The sequence below is a fragment of the Mercenaria mercenaria genome, chromosome 12 (genome assembly GCF_021730395.1).
Source record: "Mercenaria mercenaria strain notata chromosome 12, MADL_Memer_1, whole genome shotgun sequence".
NCBI classification, from domain to species: domain Eukaryota; kingdom Metazoa; phylum Mollusca; class Bivalvia; order Venerida; family Veneridae; genus Mercenaria; species Mercenaria mercenaria.
Genome location: NC_069372.1, coordinates 14049045 through 14072192, shown reverse-complemented (window position 1 = coordinate 14072192; position 23148 = coordinate 14049045). Strand labels below are relative to the sequence as shown.

Genomic DNA, 23148 nt, shown 5'->3' with positions numbered 1-23148 from the left:
GAGGCAGAACACTATTTCTATTATACAGAAACAAAAAAAAATCAGATGAGCGTCTGCACCCGCAAGGCGATGCTCTTGTTGTAAATTTGTTGTCAAGTATGATACGGCACAATACACTAAACAAAGATTCATAAGGATATATTCATTTTTGACAAAGATATGGACATTTAACTAAGGCTTAGATAATTTATATTAGTTTTGTTTAGAAACAGCATTACGAGTAATGATTTGTACGATTCGTTCGGGTTGCAATAAAAGCAAACATAATGTACTTTTTTCGGTCCAATAAAAAGGGACAATAATAGGCACACATGTTAAAATTAGGTCAAAATTCAGAATGTTTAAGCTTATTTTTTGCAGATAAAGTCTTTTTAATACTTTGCAATAGACTGTTTCAGCTAGATTTATTATCCTCCTACATAAATCATGTTGTAGCTCTTATTCGCTCTGTCGTCACTTGATCGTCGCGTTGGCGTTGGTTATAATTTTTGTTTATGACCACCTTTTCTCAAAAACTATAACAACTATTGCTTTGAAACTGCATACTTGTTTATCATCATTAGATGACTACGTAGGCCAAAAGCCATAAGCATTTTTGGCCGTTTTGGTAATTAGAAATTTGAATATACTTGTTGAAGATTTTTGTTCAGGTGCACTTTACTTGAATACTACAAAAACACTAGCTTTGAAACTTTGCAAACTTGTTTATCATCATTAGGTGAATAAGTAGGCTAAGAGCCTGAAGTCTGATATGCAGCTTAGTCTAATTATAATGCTTAATGTACTTAGAAAAATTTGAATTTCTATTTATTTAGGTGTTTTTTTCTTGAAATCTGTAATAACTATAGCTTTGAAACTTTGTACGCTTGTTTATTATCATAAGTAGTAGTTAGACCAAGAACCATAACTCTCACATGTATTTTGTCAGTTTTTAGCTCGACTATTCGAAGAATGGAGACCTATACTATTCACCCCGGCATCGGCGTTGGTTAAAGTTTTTATGAAATGGTAATATATTGTATACCATTAAAGATATTTACTTCAAACTTAGAACACTTGTCAATTATAACAGTCTCCGCCTGTAGGCAAGAGTCAAGTATTTTGGCTGAATTATGGCCCTTTTTGGACTTGGAAATTGGTTCAGTTATCGTACAAGTCCACGTTTTGTCAAAACTATTTGACATGTGGCTTTGAAACTTTGAACGCTTGCTTATCGTCATGATTTTCATCTGTAGGCAAGAGTACATAACTCTGTCAACTATTTTGGCTGAATTATGGCCCCTTTTCGACTTGGAAATTGGTTCAGTTTTTGTGTAAGTCAACGTTTTGTCACAACTATTTGACATGTGGCTTTGAAACTTTGAACACTTGTTTAACGTCATGATTTCCATCTGTAGGAAAGAGATTGAGAGTAAAGACAGTGTTCTTGATATTCTTTTCTTACTTCTTGAATTAACTCCATTAATAACATTTACTTAAAACTTCTGAAAGGAATACGAGCGTGCCAAAGTACAGTTTAAAGGAGCTGCAATTTGTATAAACCAAAGCTGTTGCTTACGTATTGAGTACAGTCGTTCTTGATAACAATATTTCTTCCTCTAACTTCTTCTTGCCCACATTGTACACAACCTATTTGCTATGTTACGGGGATGGCAATGTCTAAAATGACTCCTGTTGAATTTGTGGCCTCTGACCTGTATGTGTGAAGAATAACTTATTGACATTTTGAAATGTAATGATGTGTGAGGACAATATTCAAATCAAATCAGTTCAAATCAATTGTTTTTCATTATTTTAACATGATTTATTTTGATACAATGATAGATTGCAACGAGAAGAAGTGAAGAATGCATGAGTCATCAATATAATTGAAATTATCTGTTTTTGGCAGATTTAAAGAACTGAATACAGTAACTGTTGTAGATGGCAAAATAGGAGTATAATTAAGATGTAATACAATAAATGTGACAACCATGAATGGACTTTTAATGTATAATTATAAATTACTATTTTTTAAATGGAGTCAGTGAAAGGAACAAGGACCATATCTATGCATTTGGTAACTACAAAAGGATCTCACTTTGCCTAATTGTCAGTAACCATTTTAATTCACAACCATATAGTGGACTCATTAAAAGCTGGACTTGCAATTACCTTTATTAATTGACAGAAATTCAGCTATTTAAAAAAAACAAATTTGTCTTTCAGTAACGCTTCCGCGAAATATCATGGAAGCATTTTCAAACAGTTGCCAGTAAAAGCAATGCCATGCTATTCAAAGCATTGCCACACTAAATTTAAATTTCTTTGATACAGCGAAAAGCCAGAATGAAAGCTGCACCGAGCAAACAAAATGTGATATGCCCTCATTTAGTCGTCCACATGACGGGAGACTTATTACGTTAGATCAGAAGCAAGTCAAAGGTCTGCTTGGGAACTGTGAGGAACGTGTCCTGAAGGGTGGATTCGGTGTAGTACACGTTTGTAAGTGATATATTATTTTCATTCGTAAAGCCGATAAGCGAAATGATTACATTGTTGTTTAGTTCTTAATACGCAAAGTCGTCCTTAATCGCTTAAACACAGAATGACGATACTAACTGTTATAGGCAGATACATTACCTTGCGTATATGAGGGACCTCTGCGGTCAAATTTTTAATGTTGCTGACTTCACTGTCTTGGTAACGAAACCTGGCTTGGGATGTAGTATTCCTTGTGTGAGGAAGACATTCAGCTGGCTTTCGGAAGGTCAGTGTTTCTACCAAGTAGCACGCTTGCGATAGAATAGTTCCGAAAGTCTTCCTTCACCATCGAAAGCTGGAAAAGTCAGCATATGACACAAATTATATCTGTTAGACTTTAAACTAACCAAAAACGGAAAAAAGATCTTTGTGTGTGCTTATTTATAGTCGCCCCCTGTATCCCAAACTTGTGACTCCTCCAGATGACTGTTGGTATTTTTGTCGAAGGATAGTTTTGACAGACAATATGCTTCAATTACTGAAGCTTCAAGATACAGAGCAGTCTTAAATAGGATCCATATCCTGAGGTTACTAATTGAAGAATGAGGTGCGGGTCGTCCCATTAGCGTCTTCATTTAAACAGTAAAATTAACTGCCTGTAATGATATTTGAATTACCTGTGGTCTGACACCATTTTTCTAGTCACATCGCTCAAAAAGACAGACCAAGAACGCAAACATACAAATGTACAAATAAATGTAATTTCCACATATTGAATTTTATTGTATGTTTAAGAAAGAATGTAGCAGTTTAATCTAATTTCTGAATAGTAGACGAGGATGTCTGTTTTGCATGAATAATAAACACATGCATGGACAAATATGTAAATGACTGAAATGGCTAGTATACTGAACAAATACCTGTGATGTTAATATAGGTGAAGGTCAGATGAGATGTGTGCTAAAACCATGCAAAATTATTAAGTAGTTACATGTTTGATCATGCACGATAACTTAACTGAGGTTAATTGCCTTGTTTAAAGATATTTTGTCTGTTCAGATTCGACCTCTGACCTGTTTTTGCAGTCATTTATGTTATTTGCTTCATGTATTTAATGTAAAAAGATTCATTTTCGAATGGTTCTATGCTTGTTTTATATATTTCATTTTAGCCAATGCTAAAGTGCCTGGATTAGATATTCGAGTTGTTATAAAGAAAATTGTTACAGAAGGAGAAGAGAAGATAAAAATGTTATCAATTTCGAATGTAAGTAAATGAAAAAGTTTTGATATCTGAATGTTATAGTTTTAGGAATGAAGTTTGAAAGGTAAGAGGATGCCCTGTAAAAAGTATATAGAATCAAGTTTTAGGAACAACCTGATTTACCTGAAATGAATTTAGGCTTTAAGATACTAGCAGCCATCCTATTTATTACCAAACACAACCGTCTTACTATTGATCTCAGTTAACACATGTACTGAAATGCTAATTAAATTAAATCATTATTATTTAGAATCAACTCGAAACAACTAGTACAAATTTCGTGTTTTATATCCGTTTCAATTTTACGTGTGTATTATTACTACCGTCAAAATGCATGTGCCTAGAGAGTTGTGCAGAGCTCGTACTTACTGTCAACAATTCTTGTAAATCCAAAGGCAGAGCAAAACTGATTATTTTATCAACATTGAAACAGCTAATGATAATGGTGTATAATTTTCTCAGCTTTTGTTTAAAAAATCTTTTAATCCTTTGTTTTTACCATAATAACAATTCACAGGTAAATAAAAATAGTGATAAACACTTAACTAGGTCAGAAATTTATAATAATTTTATCGGTGCAACGTTAAACCCAACAAAAGACAATGTAGTTTAAGGCCTTGATTTTCACCGTTGTCGCTGATGTCAAATGAAATGGTCATCTGTTTCAGAAATTGAACAAGGATAAATTCTGTATACACATTTTATTTTCATCTTGACAAAAATCCTACATAATTCCGCAGTGTGTGTTTTGACTTGTTTAAACCGAGTCTGCTATTATTCTTTCTGGTCGCATTGTTTGCTTCCAAAGGATTGTTTTTATTGACAGTATACATGAGCTGTGTTTATTAAGGACGATGAATCCAGCATTAGACGTGCATGTACATTCAAATTATTTCAAAGTAATTCATTGAACTAAACAGGTTATACCCATTAAAACAATGATAATTTTGAAAGTTTATGATTTCCTATTTCATACAGGAAAAGATAGCATCAAGAATCATGCATTTTGCAGTCGTACCATTGATTGCTTACATGGATGAGAGCTTGGGAGAGAACAAAAGGTAATAATTTCTTTGTTGCTTGTAATTCCCAACTTATCTCAACAAGCCTACTTATTCTGTATAATATTATATGTGTTAGAAACAACAGTTGTGTATTATTCTTGAGCAGATCAAAACAATCTTAACCTACTTTCGGGCAAGAAAACTGTCAGCACATTGTGAAACACAAATATGCTTTGTAATTTTTGAATCCAAACCCACGGAATGGGAACCACAAGTGATCCATTATAGTACAGAACTTGCACAGAAATAACTTTATATAGTAAAGCATGAAAGTATTGTAAATCCTATTAAATGTGAAGGCAAAGTCTCGTTGGGTTTCCAAAGATCCTTCATTACATAGCCATAAATGGCTCTAAAAGGGTTGAACCAAAAAGTATGTCCTGGAGTTATACGATCATAGCCTCGTCCAATAAAATGAGTATTATTTTCAACTTCCATTAAGAGACCTCCCATGGGAAGGACAAAAAATGGTCTGTTGATACAACATAATTAATTTCTTCTTTATTATTAAATAACGTGAAAGAAAACTGAAATGCAAGCGGATTCTAAGACGTGATCTCTCAAGAAAGTTTGACTGCAATATTTTTATGAAATTGTAAAAAAAAAACAATAATCTTATGAAGTGTATTATTTACATCTGCAAAAATTTAAAGCTTAGATTCAGGTTAAGGAAAATAAAAATAAACAACAAAATTATGTAAAGAAAGCTGAAGTCTTATATGAAAATTGAACAGCAAATACATATACATGTATATGTTTGTTATGCTATTTAATATTTGTTATTTTACGGGCTTCTGTCTTACAATCCGGAAAAGGACTTCAGGAACCAAGCTGAGTACATTGAAGTTTTATATACAATACTATAGATGGAGAACAGTACATCGCCTACATTTTCATGTATTTGCAGCAATATGTCCGACACTTTGATAGTTAAATAGGTTCGTCGTTGTTATATTATTGTTTCTATTAATCCGACATATGCAATTTTTGTCAAATTGTCATTTGTAATTTAATCTAAGTGAAACAACTATAACTGTAAAGAAATCAATATGATGACTTAAATGAAACCGATGTAATTTATCCATAAAAAGAGGATATTAACCCTAAAAGAAACATCTTACTGTTGTTGGTATACAAGCAACATTTAAATCACCAAATTACCTATGCAATACATTTTCGCCATAATGTTGCATACTGTTCAGTACAATTGAATACACACATTATTCTTGAGATATGCCCCAACCCTTTTAAAAAGAAATGAATAAAATGAATAGTTTTGTGAAAAACGATCTTAAATTTGACATGAAAGAGACATGTAACGATGTGTTTGTAAAAGAAGTGTACTACCCGAAAGTGTGGCCCATTAATGCAGTCTTTTTTCAAACTTAAAAGCATATATCAGATTATTGTAAAGATTGTTGAATGATATGCAAGTTATGTATCCTATTCAATTTTCAGACAAAATAACTTTCTCTATCATTTGGTGATATTTGAAATAATTTTACTAAAATATATAGTTAACAAAATTACGGTGAAAGAATTTAGCAAATGTAATACTTAGACGTTCAACATTCTTGACTAATTCAGACTCTTAAAAGCAGAGAAATAGAAATATTCACATGTTGTGTGGGGTACATCTCTTTCAAGGAAAAGACAAATTAACAGGATTAAACTAGTCATATGGTTTGTTAGGGATAGTTCTGTTAATTATAGAAAGATGTAAATCTAAGATTCATTTATTTAACTAGAGCTCTCTTGGACATATACGAGTATTAGCAACGACAGAAGAAAAATATAGATCATCTATGTTTAATACACTGTCCGGAAGGGCGATTTTTAAAGCAGTTGTGTCATCTGTCAATGTATCTATCATAGCAATTTAAAGATAATAAATGGCAGGTTTCAATTAATTCGCATAGGATACTAATTCATAATTGAACACATTCATAAACAAAAATGCTGTTTATAAAAGGAAGCTAAAACGTCAAAATGTACTCTAAGATCCAGATTGGGTCTGTACAAGTTATCAATTACAGGTAATTGTCTGTAGAAAAGTAAATTTTTATGTCTGTTTGTCATCCTTTTCACTTCTTTTCCAGGGCGTTCTATTTTATGTCGCCTTTTCTGGAGAGAGGAAACTTGCTTGAATTAATCTCCAAGGACAAGCAGTGTATAAAGAATAAAGATATACAACTGAAACTTTACAGACGCATAGAAATATTATTTCAGATTGCATCAGCTCTAGATTATCTCCATACACCAGTTCAAAATAACAGGTAATCTGTATACAAAAAAAAGGTTTAGGGTACATAATGCTTTTTCGGATAACTAGTGTTGTTTCTCTTTATTTTGCTATAGTGCGATTTTATTTAATTACGTGGGTGTGGGTCAAAACGGATATGAATATATTGATTTCAAGTTTTCAACACAGTGTTAATGAGAAGTTCACTTGTTCTTTATGTGATATTTAGGGAATTCTTGATGTGCTTTAAAACACCAAGAAACATGAAAAATACTTAATTTATCTAAAAGTTGCACCTACAGTTTCTTGCGTTTTGAACAATGATAAGTGTTTTCTCGTTTATTTTCTCAGACTCGGGTTTATCTATTCACTCAATCGAATGTCTCTTTTCTGTTATGTTTCAATTATTTACAGGGGTATAGTCATTCATATGGACCTGACGACGACAAATATTGTATTAGATAATGCTCTTAATGCACGTATAATAGACTTTGGTTTAGCTCGTGAAATGAACGAAGGACAGACTAAAGTTACTTTCACAGAATCGAAAAGTTTTGGAACACCTGGATATTATCCAACAACTCGGTACTCATCGCTGACAGTTCATGAGGACTATTACAACTTCGGGGTTGGCAAGTATTGATAAACCATTTTCATTTTTTCAGTACAACATTATGAAATATTTCCAAATGTTTGTTAAAACTGTTATGGAAATAAGACATTCTTGCTATACCATACCCCTGCAAACATCTTGTAGTGTCCTTGTACTGCTAATTTTAATCAAAATTTCAAAATAAATTTTAAGTTCCGAATTAGGATCAGCCTACATGTAATATGCATACTCATTTTAGATTGTGATCAGTAAGTGGTCAGAAAATGGCAGATAAATGCATATGATTGTAACATGTTTATCAAATGAATATTGCAATGTATACAGTCCTCACCTGACCCGTTATGTGATTTCCTAACAAATTGAAAACGATAGTTCATTAACGAGGTTTGTCCATTAAACAAAGACGTCTGTCCAATTTTGGCTAGACTCGGTTTGATTTTTGTTCCGTTGAAACAGTTTAAGTCATTAGAAAATCATCAAATCAATCGAAAGTGTGATTTTTTTGGTAAGTGTGAGGTAAGCTTCCTCCAAGCGCGTTATAACATCCAGTTCCATTATTTAGGTTACAGACAGTCCGAAGGCGTTGTTTCTTTTTTCATATGCTATTTGATATGATGTTTTCTTATATGCTTTTAGTTTAAAACCTCATGACATTTGATATGTTTTAGTTTAAAACCTCCATCACACAAACACAAAGCACACTTTACGCCCGTCATCCTTCGTAATGTGTGGCTCGATTTGTTCATAATAGACCATAATTACAATAGATATAGTTATCCCTTGAAAAAGAAAAAAACGGAAAAAAACAGAAGTATATACTACTGACTGTCTTCTGTTCTGTCACAAACTAAACATTAGACAGAAGCTGTGCATACTGATGGTTGAACACAGTACTATAGTTACCCATATCAAAAACAGGAAAGGAATTATGACAGTAATGAGTTCAGCCCTCGATATTTTTTTCTAAGTCAAATACAAATCAGTAGTACTTTATTTACTTAGACACTTTTTTATTTCATTTAACCACATTGTTAGTTTAATATGTGGAATTTCAAATTTTAATTATTGAAAGTGTAGACTCTGAGTTACAATTAAAATGTATACATAATATAATACGGTTATTATAAAAGTAGCTTTATCTGGGATGCTATTTAGCTCCAGCGAATTATGCCTTTCAGGCGCTTTACATTTATATGATCCGCCCTAACAAAATTCACGGGAGCCTTTTACAAAATCCCAGATTTAACTACAGTTGTAATAAACCTTTTATTATATACATTCATCTTTTTGTTTGTTATTTTGTTATCGGACGAAATCTTTGAGGTTTATCGATGTCCAAATAGAACAGAGTGTTGTTTTTGTGCACCCTATTTATAGAATTATCAGGACATGCATATTAAAAGAAAGAATTCTGGCAACACACAATACAAAAGATACAATACGGTTTTTTCTGCATGTTCCTATTTCCATGTTAAAAAAGCCAATTTTTGACAGAATTTATATAGGTATATCATAAATGAAAATCCTACCAATCTGCAATTTATCAGCAGTAAATTGCCATGAATATAAAGGCATCTTCATTTAACTTATATATGAACCAAACTCGTTTGTCGGTTTATTTGAAGTTTTATCATCATACCTCACATTCTAATATGGCTAACAATGCTTTAATCATCTCAACGATGATATGTTGACGTCACGTCAACGTAATATTGAGCGTCATGTACGTGTCAAGAAATAGCCCTTTCAAATTTCATGAAATATTTTACTTAATAGCGTGTTTTAAACGAAATGTCACATTGCACAAATTTTTTGATTAATTTATACACATACTGAATTAGTTATTCGTATTGCTGAATAATTCGCAGTAATTTTCGCTCCAACTGAATTCTGCCGCAAGACGTATTACCGTTTCCGGTCCTGGCGTGTTTTAACAAATACCTACTATTGGCGCCATGATTGTGCGAAGAAACAATTCCATCATATTAGATATAAATTTTACAATAAAGAACATATTAGAATCGAAAAAAATTATAGCAAAGCAGTGCTTTATTACTATTTATACACTCGGGCGGTTATATGTCGTCCGGAATAATTTCACGAGCGCTGCGCCCTCGTGAAATTATTGCGCCCGACGTATAACCGCCCATCGTGTATAAATAGTGATAAAACACTGTTTTGCTATAAATTATTTCTTAATAATAGCGTAACTGTTAGTATATTCCTTTTTTGTATCAAAAAAAGCATCTTGGAATTTTACTGATCATTTTAGCATCGATGTGTTTAAATGCAACCATGGGTCTACCTGTTAAGGACAGTTTGTTGGCCCTCGTATATCTTTTCTAATAAAACAGAACATCGTAACTGCACCCTTCCGTCTGGCCTTCTGTTCAGTTATCTGTCCGTGCATCACATCCCGTCTATAACTATGCGATTTTCTACTGAATGTTTTTCATAATCAGTTGATAAGTCGCACCAAGGCCAAGACCCATGGTTCTGATGTCATTGTCACACTTGAAGACAAAAACCTCGTCCATTTGTTTGTCCGATAGCAAGGAAAATTTACTTTCTGCCATAACCTTTAAATTATGCGTGACATTTTTATGATCCTTGTTCTGGTGTAGTAAGATTGTGCTGAAATTATGCATATTTTTTTTTTTGTTTTGACAATAGGTTCACGCATTTTGTTGCTATTTCAAACAACGTCTTGGTAAACAAACTTTTGTTTTCTTCTGACTTATGCCAGTTGTCCATAGATCTGTTCTTTTTAAAATTTATATTTGTTATTTCTCTTACAGTCATACGAGAACTCCTAACTGGTAGACCACCTTACGTACAGGACGGACAAGAAATTACCGAACTTAGAAAGTTGCAAGGAACCTTTATAAAGAAAATACTTCAGGTAAGTTATTGCTTTAGAACAGAGCAGTCTATTAAATTAAGAAATTAACTACAAACCAAAGGGATTAATTATCCGATATTCAGAATAAGTTATCCTCCTTAATCTTTAACGATATTTAGAAAGTTACAGCATGTATTAAGAGCAAATAGTTAATTATATTTCATTAGATTTATACACGGCTGCATTTATTTTGCAACAGGTAAAATCATAAGGTTGGATCCAGTGTTGCTAACAAAATATACTTAGATAATATAATGTGTTTGATGCCACAAAGACCCTGGTCAAGTGTCTGGTAACCTTGAGGTTGAATACTGTAATGCCTGCATAAGTGGTATTCCTAACAGGACACTTGGAACGTTTTAGTCATGTGCCTATATGTATGGATAAGATAAAAGTGTCTAAACCGGTTAGAAATCTAAGATCCCCCCTTCCTATTTACATTAGGGAAGCTGACACGCAGGCTGCTTTCAAAAGCCTGCTAAAACCACTTTTTTGTACAACATTTAGCAAACTGGCCAATACATTTTTTCTTTTCTTGTTCTTTTCACAGAGAACAGTATTTTACCTTAAAGTCTTTTAAATTATTTTTGAACATGTTTTGTTTTCTTTTATCTCTGTATTTTACATTCATGTTTTTGTCAATGGAAAAGTGCATTTTTTTGTTTCTGTTGAATTTGTATTTGTTTTTATGCCCCCGAAGGTGGGCATATAAAAATCGCACTGTCCGTCCGTTCGTGCATGCGTCCGTGCGTCCGGTAAATACTTGTCCGGTCCATAACTCTGCTACATTCAAGAAGGGAGTTTGAAAGAACTTGGCATAAATGTTTAAAATAATGAGACGACGTGTCATGCGCAAGACCCAGACCCCTAGCTCCATGGTCAAGGTCATACTTACATGTCAAAAGTTAACACGGTATGTTTCGTGTCCGGTCCGGTCCATAACTCTGTCATTCATTAAGGGATTTTGAAATTACTTGGCATAAATTTTCACCATAATGAGACGACGTCTCATAAGCAAGACCCAGACCCCTAGCTCCAAGGTCAAGGTCACACTTAGAGGTCAAAGGTTAACATGGTCTGTTTCTTGTTCGGTCCATATCCAGCCATTGATGAAGGGATTTTGAAATTACTTGATAAGTGTTCCCTATAATGAGATGATGTGCAAGACCCAGACCCCTAGCTCCAAGGTCAAGGTCACATTTAGAATTTAAAGGTACTTTTTGTCTGGCCCATAACTCTGTCATTTATAAGGGATTTGAAAATAATTTGACACAAATGTTAACCATATTGAGAAGATGTGTCACACTTATGACCGAGGCCTCTTAGGTCCTTGTGAACACGATAGAGACCACATTTTGTATTTGATTTTATTCAAACTTGCACACAACTTGTATGGGCATAATATCTCGGTTCCGTACTAAAACTGGCCAGATCCCACGATGGGTTCCAGAGTTATAGCCCCTTAAAGCGCCAAAGTTTGCCATTTTGGGTTATGAACACGATAGAGACCATATTTTGCAATCAACTTTAATAAAACTTGCACACAACTTGTATTGGCATAATACCTCGTATCCTTTTGAAAACTGGCCAGATGGGTTCGACAGTTATGGCCCCTTAAAGGGCCAAAATTTGCTGTTTTTGGCTTGTGAACATGGGAGAGACCACATTTTGCAATTGATTTTAAACAAACTTGCACACAACTCGTATTGGCATAATATCTCGTTATTCTTTTTCGAAAACTGGCCAGATCCCATCGTGGGTTGCAGAGTTATTGCCCCTTAAAGGGCCAAAATTTGCTATTTTGTCTTTTGCAGCCATATAGACACACTTCGTTTGGGGTTTAATATGACACAAACTTGCAAAATGTCTTCAGCAACAATAAATCTTGGTTTTCATGATGAATCAGTCTGATCCAATCATAGGTTAAGGAGTTACGTCCCTTCATTGACCATAAAAGAGCCAAAGTTTGGTAATTTTTACCTTGTGAACACGATAGATGTAACATTTTATATTTGGTTTTAACCATACATACAAAAAAACTTAACTCACAGTAAGATCTTGGTTTCTTTTGAAAACCGGCTAGATTCCATCATGGGTTCTAAAGGTACCGCTCCTGAAAGGGGCAAAATTTTCTATTTTGGCCTTTTCAGCAATATAGAGGTTTCATTTATGAATTGATTTGATACAAACTTGCACCAAATGATTATTTTGAAGAGCTCTAGGTCTGGATCAAACTTGGGTCATGTCAAGTCGAAAACTAGGTCCTCAGGTCAAATCAAAGAAAAAGCTTGTTAACAATAATTTTTTTAGTGGACACATTTATGACCCTGTCTTCATGAAACTTAGTCAGAATATTTATCTTTATGATTGCTATGCCATGCTTGAAACTTGGTTATATGAGATAAGAAACTAGGTCAGCAGGTCAAGTCAAAAGAACAGCTTGTTAACACTCATGTTCATTGATGTGCATGACACTTGGTCAGAATGTTTGTCTGCATGAAGTATCGTATGAATTTTTATCTGGGTCGTGAGGGGTCAAAAACTAGGTCACCAGGTCAAATTATAAAAATAAGCTTGTTTACACCCAAGGGGACACATTCTGGTCAGAGTGTTTGTTATTATGAAGTCTTGGATGATTTCAAATCTGGGTCACGTTGGGTCAAAAACTAGGTCACTAGGTCAGAACATAGGAAAGCTTGTATACACTCAAGAGGCCACATTTTTGCTTCAATCTTCCCGAAACTTTGTTAGGCTGTTTTCATGAAATTTTGGACAAGTTCGAATGCGGGTCATATATTTTGGTTCAATCTTAATGAAAATTGGCCAGAATATTTGTCTACAAGAAATCACTAAGTAAAACATGTTTTCACTGTTGTGGTATGTTACACAGATGAGCGACCTAGAGCCTTCTTGGCCCTGTTTGTTTGTAAAGCACGTTTGAATGAAAAGAGTTTAATATATAAATGTGGTTTAATGATAATAATAGTTACAAAATTGGAAATATTTTCTATAAATTTAAAATAAAATCGAATTCTCTTTTCAAAAATTTTATAGCACCCAAAATAATACAGGATTCTGTTAGCAGTCTCCCATAATTTCCATTGTTGAATCGTACTTTGACTTTGGAAATTATTTGAATATGAATAGTGTTGCAAAATATTTGTCAATTTCCAGGAAAATATTTGGACACATCGAGAACATCGAGAATCTCTTATCACACTTTCAACAGAATGCTTAAAAAGTCGGCAGAAGAAACTTTGTTCAGCAAAAATAGTGGAAACACTCAAAAACATGGTATAGTGAATCGCGATTCAAATAGATATGTCTAAAATACCAATGGCAAGACTGATTTGATGGTATTTACTTTTCACCAAGCGATCTGCAGGTTGGCTATCTATAGATAGAAAACACTGAAACATATCCGTAAATAATATGAGGAATGAGGTGTCAAGAGCTATTAATCGAAATAGAAGAACATCTAATATCAATTAGTCTTAACAACTTGTTTATTCATGATTTGTCGTAACGTTTATATATTTATAAGTTACAGTGAAAGAAACATGTTTGATAGCTTGATTATTTGATATTGATGTATCAGTTAGTTCTACTGACTGAGATAATAATTCTATGTAATGGCTGACTTGGGATGATTCTTGGTAGCCTTGTGGCAGAGCACCAGTTGTTTGTTTGTTTGTTTTGGGTTTAACACCGTTTTTCAACAGTATATCAGTTATGTAACAGCAGGCAGTTAAACTAATCAATGTCCCTGGATTCTGTAACAGTACAAACCTGTTGTCCACAAGTAACTACCAACTTCCCCACATGAATCAGATGTGGAGAACAGATGATTTCAGACACAATGTCTTATATCAAATCATCACGAAGAACTCGTTCTCCATATTGAGCTAAGCAGACGGGCTGACTCCCGCTTTGAGTGCAGGAGGTCGTGTGTTCGCTCCCTGGTCGAGTCATACCAACATCATGAAATAATCAAATCGAACTAGTAACTTCCTCGCTTAGCATACATCATCAGAAGGTAGTTTTAGCTCTGGCCAGTCCAGTGTCAATATAATATGACTATCCAAGGCTCCGTGTTACATGTCTACGGCGTGATATTCCAGTGAGGTAGCCCTGTTTAGGTTGCGCATTGTCCTCACTACTGTTGAAAAAGACGCTTAACAGAGAGAGAGAGAGAGAAAGTGAGTGGTAGTGTGTGTGTGCGTGCGTGCGTGCGTGCGTGCGTGTTTCGACACGTAGATAATCCTAGAAAAAATTGGTAATTGGGTTCCTCTTTTAAAGTCAGCTAAATCAACATGAACATTATCTTTATACTTTATCACTTACTTATTTTGTAACTTCGGACAGACTTTAAATTTCTGTCACGTTACAATATTGATTAACTACTACATTCAGCTACTTTATTTAAAGGATTTCAAATAATTCATTGCAATGAATTAACATATTGAACTTGGTTTGCAGCATACTATCCAGACAAAGTTTACAGGATGTCATGAAAACAAGTGTGAGATATGCATGGTCAATTTAGCTGGTTTGTATTCTTGATACATAATATTTAATATTAGCATTTTTAAAACGTAATGTAAGAACTTGTTTTATTTGCGTAACACATCTGAAATGAGTGACAGTATTGCATTATAACTTCTATACTTGAGCCAGTCATGGCCGGGTTTTTTTTTAACATTATTAACCTTACTCGAGCAAATTCTTGTGTAAAGTCTATGTTTGGAAACCTTCAACATTACATTCTTACAATAAGCAGATCTCTTGAATAAATTTCCAGAAGCGTAATTCTATCATACTGAAAGCGTGTAATTATTGATAAATGTATGACATTTAATTGTATCAAACTGATAAAAAACATATTAATAAAAGAAAATTCAAATCTTGTGGTATCAGAACACCAAATGCTTTAACAGGTAACAAGATTTATAAAAAAGATGTTATTATTCTTATAGTTACAGGTGTACATTCACTTCCTCACCAATGCAAAATGAAGGTGTGTGCATCATGCATGAGAAACTCTCATGTAAATCCAATCAAATGTCCACTATGCAACGAAATCGTCAAGCCAAAAATAGGTATCGCTGTCTTTCGTTATACTTTCTGACAAATCAAAATCAATTTGAATTTGATTGATATCCAGTAGTAATACTTAAAAATGAACCAGATTCTACAATATCTTCAAAGTAAAAAGGTGTATGTATTGTATTTCATGACTAGTTCAAACTAAAATCACAAACTTTGTTATCATATGCATTCAATTGATAATACAAAGCAATTTGAAAGTTTACTGCAAACTTTACATCGAATGGTGTTTCACCCGGTAAAGAGAATCTTCTGTGTGTTTTAACTATTATAGATTTTGAATATAAGTAGGTTGTTTGATTGATATTTTCGAATATTTAAATATTCTTTTTCATAGGTTATTGTAATAGGTAGTTTTGATGCGTTTAACGTCGCATGGCCGACACAATTACAGGCTACTCTCAAGCTTTTCATGTGGAGATAGAACGAAGGTGTCCATGCGGGCATTATTAGGTAACGAGTGGCACCTTTTTAGAACACAGACCTTCAGGAAGCCAGATGAGCTTGATGGCTTCCTTTTTTGAAGAATTATACGCCGAAAGCAAGGCTTGAACCCACATCGGTGAGGGGCAAGTGATTCTGAGTCAGGGACCTTACCCAATACGTAGTTTGATTTAAATGTAGTTAGATATCGATATATTTCAGTAAGTGACCGATCTATAACTTTAATATGCTTACATAATTTATCATCATATGATTTTTATCTAATCAATATTTAGATCAAAGCCAGTAACAAGCTGGTTTGAACCAGTACCCCAAGAATTATGGCTGATTAATGAAGACGATTCATTGAGTCTTAAGCTTGTATAGAATATTCATAGTCAAATATGTTCAGACAATTTAGACCAGTATTCTAGACGTTCGGCCATAGACTTTCAATTTTAGGTTAAAGTTATGTTCAGTAACTCCAGTAAATCCAGTACATTAAAAATTGTCTCTATTACTAGTATATCAAGACTGCAGTGGATTATCATAAATTTCCAAGCAGCAATAACATGAAGGCTAGGTCTGATGGTGAATTCAGAATTATAGAGAAATGACAGGAATCTGCTTAGTTACTTTGATATATATCTAACAAAATTATATAGAACGTATACAGCCTATGATTAGAAGAGCAGAAGGTCAAATGGCCTATTTTAAAAAAAGATAGTCATTCAACCTTCCTGATTGTTCATTGCATTGAATATTTCATGTCAAACGCCTTTTACTTGTTTTGAATATTCACAAGATCTGATTCTTTCTTTAGGACACACTTTTGCTGCATTACTTATTGCCGGAAATGATGTAAATCCAAATAGAAAAGAGCTAGCAAAGTCTTTCAAAGATGATGTTGAGGAGATAAAACAAGTTTTGGTATCAAAGTGTCCGTGCGTTATTGGAATAAGGTAATTATAAATCATAAACTTCAATGAAAATATCAAATTAGTTAAATAACTTTTTCAAATTATGGGAGACGTTACCGAAAACAAAATATATAAGAGTTGTTTCAAGAAAGGTATTAGATGGGGATCAATAAGTTCAATCATGCATCCCCCTAGACTTTTTTCATAGGTACCAAATTGTTCGGCAGGACCAACTCTTTCAAAATAAAAAATGTTCCCATGAAAAAAAATCTTGAACTATATATAATTTTACTAATTCCATGGCAGTCATTCATTTTTGGAAAGGACAACCATATACTGGATGATAATCAGTCATATCTTGGTCAGTTTGGTAATAAAACAAAATGGAGCTAAGACATTGGCCTTTAAATAGCAGCATTTTTATGATAATTAACTAATTTGCATATACATGAATAATAATGAGAATGTTACAAAAATGACAAAATTTTATTAGAAAACAATATTTTCTCAGTTTTAGATCAATTTAGATTAACCTAACAGTTTTGATCTGTTCTGAAAGTCTGTTGGTGTTTTTTTAAATAGCATTTTGTAACACTGATGGCAATGTTTTACTCCAAAATAGGTATATTTGGCTGATTTGCATAACATTAACCACTACCACAACCAACTTCTCAGGAAACAAGATAACAATTATATTGACTATACGAAGGATGGAGAGCTTTCTTACTCGACCCTACTCGACCTACTCGACCCGGGGTCGGCGTCCGCACTTCGGTTAAGTTTTGATATACTTTCTCTTTATCTTTTTATTACTTTATGGATTTACTTCAAACTTAAAATAGTTGTTCCTCATCATCCCCCACATCATATGTCACAAGGGTCATAACTCTGGCACCAATATTTCTTGAATTATTCCCCTTTTTACTTAGAATTTCAGGTTAAAGTTTCGGTGCACATTCATTTTATCTCAATTATTAGTAAATGTATTTGATTCAAACTTAAAGTAGCTGTTCTACACCAGCCCCCAAATCATATGACACAAGGTTCATAACTCTGGTACGAATACTTAATGATTTATCCCCCATTTTACATTCCTCATCATCCCCCACATCATAGCACAAGGGTCTTAACTCTGGCACCAATATTTCATGAATTATCCTCTTTTTACTTAGAGTTTCGGGTTAAAGGTTTGATGCACTTTTAGTTATCTCAGTTACTACTAAATGGATTTGATTCAAACTTAAAATAGTTGTTCAACATCATCACTGACATCATACGACACAAGGGCTATAACTCTTATACCAATATTTCATGAATTTTCCCCCCTTTTTACTTATAATTTCAGGTTAAAGTTTTGATGCACTTTCACTCTATCTCAGTAGTTACTGAATTGATTTGATTCGCATTTAAAATAGTTGTTCCACCTTATCAGTCACATCATATGACACAAGGTACATAACTCTGGCAACAATATTTCATGAATTATGCCCCCTTTTTGCTTAGAATTATATTAATTTAATGTTTAATACACTTTATCCTTATCTCTCTCTCTTATTGCTTAATACTTTTGACACTGACTCAAGCTATTATCCAATAACTTCATCCATATTGGAGTCATTAAATACTCCCGTGACACTTCCAGCTTCATCAAATATACCCAGTTTCACTATCCAGCATCGAAATAGTCGAGCGCACTGTCTCCTTTGACAGCTCTTGTTATCAATAAAATAACAATTAAGTGAGCTACATGTATATTGTTTGGAAATGTAGTTTAAACACCTGTTTGAAGGAGGAATCAGTATGTAACATACTTTACAGATGTTACGTTACCATTTTAATAACCTTGTTTTATTACATCAGTTATTTATGAAATATAGTTTTGATTTGGTCTTAATGTCTCTCAGTGTTTTCTAGAATAGTATTTTGTTACTCTGAAGGTAAATATTTTATATATTAGGTATTAAGCTAATTTGCATAAATTAATCTATGCTAGCATTGCTTAGTGGCTCTCTAACAAGATTGTTCAAATTATGGGTGAAAAGAGGCCCCGCCTCAGGGGTCACTAATATATGAGTTATATAGGAAAATATACTTAAAAAATATCTGATCATATTTCCTAGACTGTTTAATTATAATTACCTGATGACCCCAATTAGCTAGGGGTCAATTGCCAGTGACCTTAACCTAATGACGTATATTTTTGTTTTATTAGATACAACCTTGAAATGCGGATGGCATACACAGTTTTGCACACCGATCTTAACAGTATAAAAAATGGACTTCTTCAATAGCTTTGATAAAGATTTCAATACTCATCATTAATTTTCTTATTGTGACCTACTGACCTACTTTCTTGTTTTTGAAGCTACAGCAAATTGATTTGAAGCACATGTATAATGTTTGATACAGATTTCAATTCTCATCTTGAATACCGGTAGTCTTTATCCTGACCTACTGGCCTACTTCCTTGTTTTTGAAGATACAGCATGGAAATTTGGACCACATGTAGAACTTTGATACAAATTTGAATACTCATCTTAGATATCATTAACCCTGACCTACTGACCTACTTTCTTGTTTTTAAAGCTACAGCAAAGAGATATGGACCACCTGTAAAAATTTTGAACAGATTTCAGTAATTATCTTGAAGAATCTTTAACATGACCTTCTCATCTAGTTTTTTTTTTGTTTATGAAGCTTTAGCAAAGAAGTTTGTGCAAGCAAGAAGTTAAACTCAGGTGAGCGATATAGGGCCATCATGGCCCTCTTGTTTAACATTTTTGCTTCGTTTTGTAACATTCTCATTAATATTCATGAATATGCAAATTAGTTCATTAAGATAAAGGTGCTATTTACAGGCCAATGTCTTAGCTCCATTTTGATTCCATTTTTAATGTTTTATCACCAAAACTGACCAAGATATGACAGTTTATCATCTATATGGTTATCCTTTTCGAAAACGAACGGTTGCCATGGAAATAGTGAAATCATATTTAGTTCAAAAGACTTTTTCATGGGAGCATTATTTTTTATTTTGAAAGAGTTGGTCCTGCCGAACAATTTGGTACCTATAATGAAAAAGATCTAGGGGGATGCATGGTAGACCTTATTGGCCCCGTACTATATACTTCAAATAAATGTTCACAACAGGTATCTGTTTGCCTGCGTTAAGTATTATTTTAAAAAACTGAGCTATTGGCTACCTTCAGTTTCACTATTTTACATTTTACCTGGAGAACCTCAGCCTATCCGGAGTTGCTCACGTGTAAATAATACCAATAATAAATCAGGGTTTTGTGAGTAAACCGTTTATTCTAAACAGAAGTTAAATGTACAAAATTTTTGCCCAACTTTATCCTGAGTCAGTCACATGTAACGTAACTATAAATGACTGCAAGTTATTTTCTTAATTCGAAGAAAAATGTTTTTTTTACGTTCAAAATATTATTATGTGAGTGAGTCTGTGGGTAAAGATTTATGTGCATGTTCACATATTTAGCTTGGCTATTCCGAGTTAAATTGACTTGCCAATTCGTTGGCCTCAGCGTCCCGATTTGGTAAAGCTTTCACATTTAACTGGTATCTCAGTTACCGCCTGTGGGAATAGATTGAAATTTAACACACTCGTTCATGGTGATGAGCTGATGTACAATGCCTTGGTTCAATAACTTTATCTGGCGCGTTTTTTAAATTAAGCCCCTTTTCAACTTAGAAAAAAATTGGTTAACCTTTAAGCACAAACAAATCAAGGCGAGCTATTCTGGACACAGTGTGTCCGTCGTTCGTTGTCGTCCGTCCTCAAATTTTTGACTAGTCACAACATTGGCCTGATCTTAATGGACCTAAGTTAGAATTTTACTCTCAGTAAAAATTGGGAAAAGGTCGTCATTGATCTTATTTGGTCAAAATCTAGGACACTAAGTCAAATGAATGGAAAACATCTTAAACACACTAGATACCACATTTTTCCTACATCATCTTGATAAAAGAATGTTTGTCTCTTTGAAATTTGGATCATGTTTGAAATTGACTGCCTGAGGTCTTAAACTAGGTCATTAGATCAAATCATAGAAAAACGTTGTTAATACTCTAGAGGCCATAATTTATTCTTAATTATCAAAATATCTGTCAGAATGTTTTTTCTATGACAAAAGTCAGGTTTACAACTGGTTTATCTGAGGTTAAAAACAAGGTTACTTGGTCGAATCATACAAAAACATTTCTAACACTCTGGAGGCTGTATTTTCTTCTTCATTATCATAAAATTTTGTCAGAATTGTCGTGTACATGAACTTAAGGACAAGCCAAAAATTGTATTACCTTGGGTCAGAAACTAGATCACTGGATCAAATCAAAGAAAAAAATGTTAATACACCAGATGCCACATTTTCTATTTGATCTGAAGTTCATAGATTTTTGTCAAAATGTTTGTCGCTATCTGAGGTCTTAAACTATGTCAAACCATAGAAAAACCTTGTTTACAATCAAGAGGCCCAATATTCTAGGTGTTTATCAAAAGTCCTTAACAGGCTGTTTATCTCTGTAAAAATTAGGTCAGGTTGACAACTGGGCTGTCTGAGGTCAAAACTAGGTCACTAGATTTAATCTTAGAAAAGTTTTGCTACCTTTGTAGAAAACACACTTTTTGTTTGATTTTCATAAAATTTTGTCACAATATTTGTCTGTATGAAATGTAGGTCAACTTTGAAACTGTAATATTTACGTCAAAACTAGGTCAATGTCGAATCATAGAAATCACAAGTTAACACTAAAACCAAGTTAACCATATTTTCTACCTGATCTTCGTTATACTTGGTCAGAATGTTTGTTAAACATTTATGATGGATTTTAAACTTGGTTATTTGTTTGAAAAACCAGGTCACTAGTTCAAATCAGTGAAAAAATGCCGTTATAAAATTATGCTCTTTTTTTACTTGTACCACCAAGAAATTATTACAACAGAGTTACCGTTTTCATAAGCTACGGAAAGCATTTATTACATTTTACTACAGATCGTCGGAACTGTTAGAAAAATACAATACGAACCTAAAAACACTTTTAAAACTTGGGCTTACACACCCGGAATACTAGAGTGATATAGTTTATAAAATTCGGAAAATTAAACATAGCCCTTAATTTAATCAAATATTTGTAAAATGGGTTAAAACGTTTATCAACAGAGGGTACGATGTGAAAATCGTGAAGCACAGTGCATGTTTAGTGATTGACCCCTCTACAATTAAATGCTACGTTTTCCTATTTGATCGTGCGATAACTAATAAAGTATAAGACTCCATACAACGGACGGAGAGTGTTGATTTTTGTCTTACAGTTTTGTTAGTCGTGCCCTTAAAAGTTAGGCGCTTATTGCTCAGACTTCAGACAAGTTGTTGAGTATTTTGGTGTAATTATACCTTAGATTTACCTTAATTTTATGTTTCTCTTTATTTAGCTGTTATTTTTGCACTAATGTTAGAGCCTTTCACAGTGTAGATTTTATTTACATTGTGTTGTCTCACATTGTGTTGTTTCACTTGTTGAAGATAGGGTAAGTGCGAGGTTGGCATGCCCTAAACGCGTTCAAACCCCCAGTTTCCTTCATACAGGTTACTGACCGTTCAAAGGCAGTACTTCTATTTTCAACTGGTTGCTTTGTCTGTCTTGTATTATCTGTTACGTATATTTCCTTATTTGTTGTAAGCGTTTTTCCACATCCTCACTCCCCCTATTGCCGCCCCCTTTCCCTTGCATTTACGCTACATTTTGCATCCCCTCCCCCATTACTTCTTCATGTGAGGAAGCCATCCAGCTGGCTTACGGAAGGTCTGTGGTTCTACCCGGGTGCCCGCTCGTGATGAAATAATGCACGGAGGGGCACCTGGGGTCTTCCTCCACCATTAAAAGCTGGAAAGTCGCCATATGACCTATTATGTGTCGGTGCGACGTTAAATCCAACCATTACTTTGAGTAAGTTTTCGTGGCTCCTTTTTGTTTTGGCAGCCGGAATCCGGTACACGATTGATTTTTTTTCTACTTTTGTGGGTGCGTTTGTATGCTTGTGAGTCTATAACGGTGCCCTACTGTTTTCTTATGTGTTGCTTGTTCGTTTTTCTATGTTATTCAGTTAGTCGTGGTTGTATGTTTATCTTTGG

At 33.8% G+C, this 23148-nt stretch overlaps 1 protein-coding gene across 2 annotated transcripts in view; it reads left to right on the top strand.

Annotated features, from left to right (window-relative positions):
• Positions 1 to 23148, top strand: part of LOC128547231 (uncharacterized) — a 94431-nt gene that overhangs the window by 51949 nt on the left and 19334 nt on the right. For both annotated transcript variants that reach the window (XM_053519265.1, XM_053519264.1), the window contains 10 exons: positions 2317 to 2484; positions 3635 to 3729; positions 4705 to 4787; positions 6890 to 7066; positions 7447 to 7664; positions 10444 to 10547; positions 13722 to 13841; positions 15027 to 15096; positions 15524 to 15646; positions 16900 to 17038. In XM_053519265.1, the coding sequence (XP_053375240.1) occupies positions 2317 to 2484; positions 3635 to 3729; positions 4705 to 4787; positions 6890 to 7066; positions 7447 to 7664; positions 10444 to 10547; positions 13722 to 13841; positions 15027 to 15096; positions 15524 to 15646; positions 16900 to 17038 (1297 nt within the window). The remainder of the gene's footprint in view (positions 1 to 2316; positions 2485 to 3634; positions 3730 to 4704; positions 4788 to 6889; positions 7067 to 7446; positions 7665 to 10443; positions 10548 to 13721; positions 13842 to 15026; positions 15097 to 15523; positions 15647 to 16899; positions 17039 to 23148) is intronic.